This window comes from Onychostoma macrolepis, chromosome 03, assembly GCF_012432095.1.
Source record: "Onychostoma macrolepis isolate SWU-2019 chromosome 03, ASM1243209v1, whole genome shotgun sequence".
Taxonomy (NCBI): domain Eukaryota; kingdom Metazoa; phylum Chordata; class Actinopteri; order Cypriniformes; family Cyprinidae; genus Onychostoma; species Onychostoma macrolepis.
The window spans coordinates 32,775,278-32,785,838 of record NC_081157.1 but is presented as its reverse complement, the minus strand read 5'-3'; the positions used below and the strand labels follow the sequence as shown (position 1 = coordinate 32,785,838).

At 35.8% G+C, this 10,561-nt stretch overlaps 1 protein-coding gene across 2 annotated transcripts; it reads left to right on the top strand.

The window, feature by feature from the left end:
• The first annotated feature begins 222 nt into the window (after positions 1 to 222).
• Positions 223 to 9,999, top strand: slc16a3a (solute carrier family 16 member 3a). Of its 2 annotated transcripts, XR_009270470.1 has the most exons (6): positions 223 to 497; positions 3,397 to 3,633; positions 4,767 to 4,910; positions 4,994 to 5,782; positions 6,790 to 6,918; positions 7,052 to 7,173. XR_009270470.1 is itself a non-coding variant. In XM_058771939.1 (5 exons), the coding sequence occupies exons 2-5, from the start codon at positions 3,411 to 3,413 to the stop codon at positions 7,381 to 7,383; spliced, it is 1,488 nt and encodes a 495-aa protein (XP_058627922.1). In that variant the 5' UTR covers positions 228 to 497; positions 3,397 to 3,410; the 3' UTR covers positions 7,384 to 9,999. The 2 variants fall into 2 exon arrangements, 1 of the variants encoding a protein (XP_058627922.1); XM_058771939.1 differs by lacking the exon at positions 6,790 to 6,918 and having other exon boundaries at positions 228 to 497; positions 7,052 to 9,999.
• Positions 10,000 to 10,561: the final 562 nt, after the last annotated feature.

The following is a 10,561-nucleotide window of genomic DNA, read 5'->3' as shown; positions in this document are numbered from 1 at the left end:
TACAACTTTAATATGTTACAACTTACTGAACCTCAGAACTGGGGTTGTGGCTAGAAGGGATACAGCTCTGACCGGAAACTGACAATGAAATTTAATTTTCTACCTATTAGATTATGTTTTATTAACGTCTACACCTACTCCAACCCTAAACCGACCCCTTACAATAATGCAAAAATAGTAATTGCTGTTGTACAGTGTGACAGAAGTTACTCTGTGTTGATGTGCGCATGCGCAGTAGCAGCATGAGTACCCTCTGGCCAGGTTATTTTTACACAGTTGCACAGAAACAGAAAGAAAAGCTGACGTCACACGCACGCTTAGGTGAACATGAAAACATGATGAGAGAGCAGCAGCAGACTTTAGGACCCAGTCCACAGAGCCAGCCAGTCGCCTCTCTCTTTTTTACTTAGCTGCGTCTATAATGTCATGCGTGCTGCTAGAAGCGTGTTCCGGTGAACAGAACTGAAATCTGAAGGTGGCAGAGCATCATATTTTTAGTAAGTACCATTTACAGTTAGTTTTATATCCCGGAAGCTTATTATGGCAATTGGAGGATTTGGGTAAACATGTTGTAATGCCAAAATGACGTTAATTAGCCTCTCCAGAAGAAGGTAAATATTTGCACAGATCTTGACCGCGTTTAAATGTCAATTTGATGTAATGAAGTTGAGTTGATGTACTAGCTATTTCAATCTGCACGTTATTGTTGATTAGTAATAATTGACATTAGTTGCACAAAGAGCCTCTAATCACCCAAATGCTCTTAGATGTAGACACCGTGCATGATAAATGATACAGTGGCTATTTATGAACTTAAATAAATAACCTTACATCACATTGATAAATGTTTACTGCGCATGTTCCGTCCCGCATCCATGCAGCATCCCTTACTATATATTCCCCACATAGCCTACAAACGTAACAGGTGGTCTCTCGGAAATACGGAAGAATTACGGAACGCTCAGACATTGTGTAGTAGGCCTATAACATTAAATAACAGTGTTATACTAGATTGATCGGATTGAAGATGAAATCATTGCTTGTTTTTACAGAAAGGAAGCGCGTAAAAGTGCGGATGTTACGCGTCTGACAAGACGTCAAATCAATTTTACGCGATACGAAAGGGCATTTAGGTAGGCTATAATTTAATATGGGTGAGCTCGGATAGTTAATTTGAGATGAATAGGGGATTTATTTTTTTTATGTGCTGACTTGTGCATTTCCACAAAATGTACCATTTTCTTCACAAAATGTAGGCTCAGGCACGTGCAGAATTGGGTGCTTTGGGGGCTCAAGCCCCTGCCCTTTTTCAAAATTATTCAAAAGTGCCCGTCTCAGATATAATTAACATGACAATGTGTACAAAATGGTAACTAATCGCTCAAAAGTCGGTAAATTCCTGTTTATTTTATCTGTCATTCTGAGGTGTTGCTATGGGTTGCGTGCGTTTTGCTCGAATGATATTCCAGTCTGTTCAGAAACTATAGGCTCTCAAGCCATATATGGTTCTTTCGGTGAGTGGGTCGACGGAAGGAAAAAGATAAACCAAACAATATTTTAAACTTTTTTTTTTATAAATAATAAAAGCTAGTGTGTCGATTTAATTAAAAATCCATATATTATATATTTTAGAATATTACATAATTCATCAGTGCCCGTTTATCGTGCATAATACACCAACCAATCATGAGCTGGCTCAAGTTCAAATTTCATTGGACAATAATGTGAAGTGAAGCAGTCATTTTCCATTCTTATTCATAAATCGGTTGACAATTAGATGGGAGAGAAAAGGTGGATCATTCTATAAATCAAATTACATCGCAGAGAAAATAGATGCTAAATGACTACAAAAGCACTGCACAAAACCGTGCAGTGCCAAAAGTCGCAATAATGGCAATCAGTATTCAATTCACTTACATTTATGTATGATGCACCGTTTACTCTTTCATGAAACTATCAGTTAATGAAGCCCAAGTGCCACCTACAGGCCTATTATGTGAAGTGTAGGCTGGCGAAATGGTGACGTGAAAGGACTTTATCATGTTACCATTTTTGATAATTATGCAGCATTATGAAAGTGTCTTATGCTCATCAATCCTACATAAAATACAGAAAAAAAACTTTCAAATATTGTCAAATAGTATTACAATTTAAAAGAATGTTTATCTATTTTAATATACTTTAAAAATATCATTTATTTCTGTGATGTAAAGCTGAATTTTCAGCATCATTACTCCAGTCTTCAGTTCATGATCCTTCAGAAATCATTCTAATATGCTGATTTATTATCAATATTGGAAACAGCTGTGCTGCTTTTTTATTTTTATAATTATTTATTTATTTTTTTATTTTTTATTTTTTTTTTTGGGGTTCATTGATAGATTAAAAAAAAAATTAAAAAGAACAGCATTTATTCAAAATAGAGATGTTTTCTAGCAATATCAAATATCTAACAAAAAAAAAAAAAATACTGACCTCAAGCTTTTCAATGTATAGGCTATTGTTACAAAAGTTATATTTTAAATAAATGCTGTCCTTTTTTTTTTTTTTTTTTGTTGCTTATTTTACTTTTTATTAATCAAAGAATCCTGAAAAAAGTATCACAGGTTTAAAACATTGATAATAAATCAGAATTGCATAAAATGTATTTTAAAGTATATTAAATATTTGATCAAATAAATGCAGGCTTGATGACCATAAGTGACTTCTTGCAAAAATATAAAATAGTAATGTATCCAAACTTTTGACCTATATATATATATATATATATATATATATATATTTTTTTACATTGCCCCTATTACTGCCCCTGAGGAACTCTCTGCACGTCCCTGTGTAGGCTACTATGGTAAACATTTTCAATCTCATTACCAAATGCTATTTAATAGTATATTTACTATTATTATATTACAAATCTAAAAAAACAAAACATAAACTGTAAATATACAAAAGTATACAAAGACTCTTAAACATGTATCATTCAGCAAGGGAATATAGAAAACATTCTAATTTCACATACTTTATCATTATATTTAAGGCAATCATAAAATGTGAGAAAAAGACATAACATTCTCTCTAAATTCTCAGTCTGTTGTGGGTTGATTCTCAGAAGACAATAAAGCCTGTTTTGGGACCATTAAGATTTTTACATAGTGACATTATTACAGTGAAGCACATCATTATGATTTTGGCGTGCAAATATAACCTGGGCATTTTATTAACCGCTTTGAGAGACCCATACAACTAAAACATTTTATTATAACTACCATTGTTATAACTTCCAACTCGAATGCCTTGTCATTTGACTAAATGTAATTCCTTAAGGTCCTGAAGGCATCGTAATAGACTGCACAATTTATATTCCCCTGAGAACATGAGTGTCTCCTCTCTCCACAGAGCAGTAGAGCATCATGGGAGGAGTGGCACTGGATGACGGTAGTAGTGGAGTGAAGGCCCCTGATGGTGGCTGGGGTTGGGCCGTGCTCTTTGGTTGCTTCGTCATCACAGGTTTCTCCTACGCTTTTCCCAAGGCTGTCAGTGTTTTCTTCAAGGAGCTGATTAGAGAGTTTGAGGTGGGCTACAGTGACACAGCCTGGATCTCCTCCATCCTATTGGCTATGCTTTATGGCACTGGTATGTTCACCACTGCCTTTATCTGAAAATTAAGTGTTTACTATTGTCCTTTTGCATTATTGACACATTGTTTTTCTATTTAATACTGTAAAGTTGCTTTGACATAATCTGTATAGTAAAAGCGCTATATAAATAAAGGTGACTTGACTTGACCGCCAAACAAAGGAGTAATTCATCCAAAAATGAACATTCAGTCATCGTTGTTCCAAATTCGTAGTTCTTTCTTTCTTCATGGGAACAGAACGTCTGAACTGTTTTTGTCCATGTAACAAACGTCGATGGGGTCTAAAACAGCACTGGAGTAAACGATGACAGAATTTTCATTTTTGAGCAACAATCCCTTTAATGCACTGTAAAACCGAACAGTGAAATGAATGAAATGAGTTACTTTCACTCAAATAATAATGAAAGTTCATTAGACTTAATTGAAATAAGTTCTGTAAACTCAAAATGTTGTTATAGTAAGGTGAACTTAAAATGATTGCGTTTTCCCAGCATGCTTTGCATCAGACAACAAGGAAAATAAATGCAGAAATTAAGTGTTATTTTGTGTGTTTTTGCACAAGGTTAACATAGAGAGACACAAGTTAGTACTTAAATGTTGTGTTATGTTAAGATTTACATAGGTTTCTGTTATGTTGGTTTTGTAGTGTTACTATTGTGGTGAAGAATAGAGCCTGTGGTTAGGTTGAGGATGGATAGCAAGACTTAAAGACTATATATACTGCATGTTGTTTGGCTATTTACATGCAAGTGTGTCGTGAGTCTTTTAGATAACTACATTAGCGTGCCAGTGTGCTGTTGCGAACTAGCACTTAACTATAAAAATCTGAATGAATGTGCTGTTTATGGAAGCAAGTTGTATATAATTATCATTGTGATGAGTGGGGTGGGATCATGGAAGTGAGGCTTGGATTGGCTCCCATGGGTCTCAGCCCCGCCCCACTTGTCATAAAAAAATTTAAGCTCTACTAACTTAAAAAAATTGAGTTTGTTTACTCAAATGTTTTGAGGCAATAAGTTTCCTCAAATGTTTTGAGTATTCTTAACCTATCGGGTTTTACAGTGTGTCTTCGTTTAAACTGGATTCAAATTGTTCGGATATAGTATATGCATATAATTGCTCTTCGCAGGGCCTTTATGCAGCATTTTAGTCAATCGATTTGGATGCCGTCCAGTGATGTTGGTGGGCGGCCTCTTTGCATCGTTGGGAATGGTCTTGGCATCATTTGCCACAAGCATCATCCACATTTACTTGTGTACAGGAGTCATTACAGGTACCTCAGCCATCATGTACTCTTTTACTGAAGTATTGATGTCTATCCAGGGACATGTAAACATTTCTGTCTTCTGATTCCAGGTCTTGGAATGGCTTTGAACTTCCAGCCATCACTCATTATGTTGAATCGATATTTCAGTGAGAAGCGGCCGCTGGCTAACGGCCTGGCCGCAGCTGGGAGTCCAGTGGCTCTGTGCTGTCTGTCCCCTTTGGGGCAAGTCCTTCAGTATGAATATGGCTGGAGAGGGGGCTTCTTCATCTTGGGAGGCATACTTCTGAACTGCTGTGCCTGTGGGGCTTTAATGAGGCCTTTGGTCCCACCAAAGAGGTCAGAGACCCCTGGGATTGAAAACACACCAGATGATGGTAACAAGAAAGCAAAGCCCAAGCCCAAGCTGCTGGACTTCAGTGTTTTCAGAGACCCGGGCTTTGTCATTTATACAGTCGCTGCCTCCATTATGGTGCTCGGTTTGTTTGTGCCTCCAGTGTTTGTGGTGAGCTATGCCAAAGAGTTGGGAAACGAAGACACAAAATCCGCCCTCCTGCTTACCATTCTGGGTTTCATTGACATTTTCGCACGGCCCACGTGTGGCATCATCGCTGGACTCCAGTGGGTTCGCCCTCGATGCGTCTACCTCTTCAGTTTCGCTCTCATATTCAATGGCACCACAGATCTGGTGGGCTCCCTGTCTAAAGACTACACCTCTCTGGTGGTGTTCTGCATCTTCTTTGGCATCTCTTATGGCATGGTGGGAGCCTTGCAGTTTGAGGTTCTCATGGCTGTTGTGGGTACAGAGAAGTTCTCAAGCGCCATTGGTTTAGTTCTCCTGCTTGAAGCCATTGCTGTGCTGGTTGGGCCTCCATCTGCTGGTGAGTGTTTACATTTTATTTTAAACTAAAATGATTTATACTGTAGGTTAGCTTCCTCTTGAACTAAAGTAGGCTGTAAGCAATATTGAATCTTATACGTTACTTCATATGTGAATTTAGATTTTGAATGATTTGACTGCCCAAAAACATGAAAAACATTACATGGTTGTGGGGAACTACTAGTAGGACAAGCACAATAATGCATAACACACAATGTACGTTTCTGCTACAAAAGTCACATAAATTGACAAACATTATTGTAACGGAATTAGTGCTGCCAAACGATTAATCGTGATTAATCGCATCCAAAATAAAAGTTTTTGTTTACATAATATATGTGTGTGTGTACTGTGTAAATTTGTTATGTATATATAAATACACACACATAAATACACATGCATGTTTTTAAAAAATATTTACATGTATATATACATATAATTTGTATTATATATGAATATAAATATTTTATATATAATTATAACATTTTTCTTAAATATATACATGCATGTGTATGTATTTATATAAAAATTAACAGTTCACACATATATACATTATGTAAACAAAAACATGTATTTAGGATGTGATTAATCACGATTAATCGTTTGACAGCACTAAACTGAATGTGTTAATCCAATAATTAAAAATTATTTTAACATTTTACTTTAATCTTATGACAGCCCATTTTTTCAAGTCATAATTTCTATTTAAAAATAAATGAATGAATTGATCAGTCAATAAATATGCACTACAATTCAGTAGTCAACAGGATCATCATTATGTTGTATTTTGAAAGAAATCAATACTTTTCTTCAGCAAGGATGCATTTAACTGATTAAAAGTGTCAGTAAAGACATTTGTAATGTTACAACAAAAATTATTTCAAATAAATGCTGTTTTTGTTTTTTTTTACTTTCTATACATCAAAGAATCCTGTAAAATTCCTCAAAAATATTAAGCAGCTCAACTGTTTTCAACACTGATAATTATAATAAATGTTTCTTGAGCAGCAAATCGGCTTAGAATGATTTCTGAAGAATCATGTGACACTGAAGACTGAAGAAAAGGCTGCTGAAAATTCAGCTTTTTGCAATAAATCAGAACATTCAGACAACCCACCAACTAGTCAAATGTATTATGTACGTTGATGCAATTATGTATGTATTAGAGTAGATATTTTACACATCCCTAATTTATAAACCTTGCTACACTTACTGTAATCTATTGAGAATCTTTGAATGTTGTTGAAATCCTTGTTCTCACTTTGTCAAGGGCGCCTTTTGGACTCCACTAAGAACTACATGTATGTTTTCCTTCTGGCTGGGATTGAGGTTGTGATATCAGCTTTAGTGCTGGCCATATGCAACTTACTGTTCATAAAGAAGAAGCCTGAGGCACCAGAGACTGCAATAGAAAATGGAGAGACAGTGGAGGCAAAGAATCACTCCAGTACGCCACCTATAGAGGAGCCTCACAAGGCCAATGGAAACTCAGAAAAAATTGATGAGAATGTGATGAAGGATCCAAAGGAAGTGGAAACATTTCTTAAAGATGAAGATGAGCAGAATAAGAACATCACCTGTAGTCCAGAAACCGACCTCTGATGGACATTTCTGCTTAAGAAGAGGTTGAAAGACACAAATAAGAGGAGAACTGCATTGTTGATGTGTGTCACTATGTAGTCCAGTGTGATGCCCTAATGTGTGTGCTACTTACTGACAGATGAATATTTAATCTACACTGCACTCATGATGTTCAAAATCACATTTGCACTGCCACATAAGAGAGATTTAGACAGGCCACTCTTAATACATCTAACTCAAAACCACAGACATTTCTTTGACTTAAACCAACGTTACCAAGGTTAAAGGTGCTGTAAGTGATTTTTGTCATGGATTTGTACGCAGAAAATGATCCTCCCCAGTTGCCAAAAATATGTCTTTTGGATTTTAGTTATTAAAAATAAATAAGAAAGCCCAGCTCAGGTGACAAAAAGTAACACAGATGTAACATAATGAAGTAATTTCCATAAAAAGTAACTCAATTACCGTATTGACCCGAATATAAGACGATGTTTTTTCCTTGGAAATACATCTGAAAAAACGCGTTCCTCTTGTATTCAGGGTCTAGACTTTGACATGTCAATAATACACCCACAACAATAGGTGGCGCCAAAAACGCTTAAAACGAGTGTGCCATGAAATATGTAATGTGATGTGTGTTGTAAAGATCGCGAATGAAAACAAATGAAAAAGAAAAGCTTACAGCAGCATGATCGTGACTGTATGTTAGCCTGATGGGACCAAACTTCCTCTGTAAGTGATTTTAAAACATAAGACAGTACCCAGATTTGAAGACTACAATAAGATTTCACGTCTACTGTTAATAACATTTTGGTAGGCTACTATGAGTTGGATAGCCTAATTGTTATATAATTCAGATGGGCTACCTGTTATTTCAATGGTATATCAAAATTTTCCAATGTCATTGTTGGTACATTTTACCAGTATTTACCATACTTTCAAAACAAAAATTAGAATTGGAAAAATATGCAATATGAAAATAATTTAAGAAGAAATGTGTTTTACAGAGAGAGAAAAAAAAAAAAAGAAGCAAGATTTGGTTTTCAAAAAGCCTTTTTCCAACAGGTACATCTGGAAAAAGGGGGGTCGTCTTATAATCAGGGTCGTCTTATATTCGGGACAATACGGTAGTTACTTTTTAGTAACGCAATATTGTAATGCATTACTTTTAAAAGTAACTTTTCCCAACACTGGTCCTAGCATCTATAAACGGTAAAAGGAAAATTGGCTCTAGACACTTTTTAAGTCAATCACAATGCATTTTAAGCACTTTGCACCTTTCAATCAAATTGCATGTTTACAGCAGCCATATATGTTACAGTGAACTTGCAAGAGCGGTGTTCATGAGTTTGAAGCAGTGTTCGATTTTGACACCACCAAACGCCTTAAAAGGAAAATAGATAGCTTTTTATCGCTGGAGGAAACAGCTTTAAAGATACAGATGCTGATTTTGTTTTTTGTTTTTTAAATATATAGCTTGTTCACCTTGATTATGCCAAAATGGCAGAGATGTGGGAGGCATGTCTAAAGTCTTAAAGGTTTAACATTGTTCCAGCATCTTTAACTAAGTGCAAAAGCACAAGTAAAGCAGACAGCTATCACAGGAACTGAACATGTGAGCACAATAAAGTCTGATCATATTCATAGATATCAGCAGAGACATCAGATATCTGTAGTGTTTCCACTTCTCACACAAAATGCACCGTCTGTTGAATCACTTCTGTAATGGTATGTGTCCCTATTTACAGACCTCATACACTGCTTTGTTTTGTGCGTTGTGAGCAGTGTGGTCCAATGGCTTTAGTAGACTTCTGATAATGCCATGATCAGTACTGTTATATTCTTCAGTATCATTCCTGATAGACAGCTAATCCCTGCCCTACTTCACCTTATGTTCTTTGATATGTTTCAATGCTAATGGACAAAGTCAAAAGCTTAGCTTTTTTTAATGTTAGTGGAACATAGCTGTATTAGTCAGTATTAGTTGTACACTGTCGTACATTTGTCATCGTTATGCTGAGTGTCATAGAATAGTGAAGTAGAGAGCAGGTATCTCTGCATTTATGACTTCATATGAAGAGTCCTTCAGCAATATTTGCATTTACCTATTTTTTTCCTACTCTGAATGTTTAACAAACCTAGTTTTATCACAACAAATAATATATATTCTTTATTTACTGAAATACACCAAATGCAACACCAAATTAGAGGCCAGATGATAAGTGCTTAAACTCAATTGGTGTTGTGGTGAAACTGCTGGGTTTTTATTTATTTTATTTTTTAGGAAACCATGACAAAAGCATGCAGTGTGTGACCCTTCAATTCTATGTGATAGAAATGAGGTTTGACAGCACTCCCTGGTGGCATTAGTTTTAATTTCATCAGGAGGAGACAGCTCTACTACTGGTTAAGCTACTGGCCACCTCAAAAGATTTGTTACAAGTGCAGCTATGAGTAATTTAGACTCAGTAAACCCAGAATCAGTCTCACTATCCTTCCATTGTGCCTATCTGAGTTGGTCTGGGAAACATTTGCGATATTTATTTTCAGTTTTCAGACTGCCTGTGTAATTTGATAATGACCTTATCTCTGTCTGCTGAAAACAAAAAAATCTGCTCAATAAATGTTGAACACACAGCACAGTTGTCTTATTTTTACAAGTTTGGTTACTAAAAGGTGTTCAAATAGCGCTATCTATCATTTATTAAGTGAACTGCAGTTGCACTCATTCCCTCCAAAAAAAATTAACACACACACACACCCTTTATCGTTCCTAACTCATGAAGCCTTCATTTAAAGCCAATTCCTATGGAAGCCCGTTTCCGCCACTGAATAAAAGCGACTTTTTTCACAGAATTGTGAGAGATAAACTCGCAATTGCAAGTTATAAAGTCATAATTGTGAGATATAAAGTCGCAATTCTGAGAACATATCAGACCCCCACCCCCCCGAAATAAATGTTTATCATAAGCTACTGTGCATCTTCAAAAAAAACAAAAAAAAAAACTTAACCCATTCACGCTTTTACAAAACGGTCTCTTTATGACCATTTTGAAAGCCAAAGTTAAAGTGGAAAGTACTTTTAATATGTAATGCTTCATTAAAATATATTTGTGTTTCAAGAATAGACTAACTTAATTTTTGACTGGAATGAAAATAAGGCTGAGGGTAGTGTTGGGTGGCTGGGTCTCATTACTTA

Bases quoted from the DNA above. Each gene is read 5' to 3' on its own strand.
- slc16a3a (XM_058771939.1), top strand. From the start codon at position 3,411: ATGGGAGGAGTGGCACTGGATGACGGTAGTAGTGGAGTGAAGGCCCCT. The intron at 3,634-4,766 runs GTATGTTCACCA...TGCTCTTCGCAG, and splicing joins GGCTATGCTTTATGGCACTG to GGCCTTTATGCAGCATTTTA. The intron at 5,783-7,051 runs GTGAGTGTTTAC...CACTTTGTCAAG, and splicing joins GGTTGGGCCTCCATCTGCTG to GGCGCCTTTTGGACTCCACT.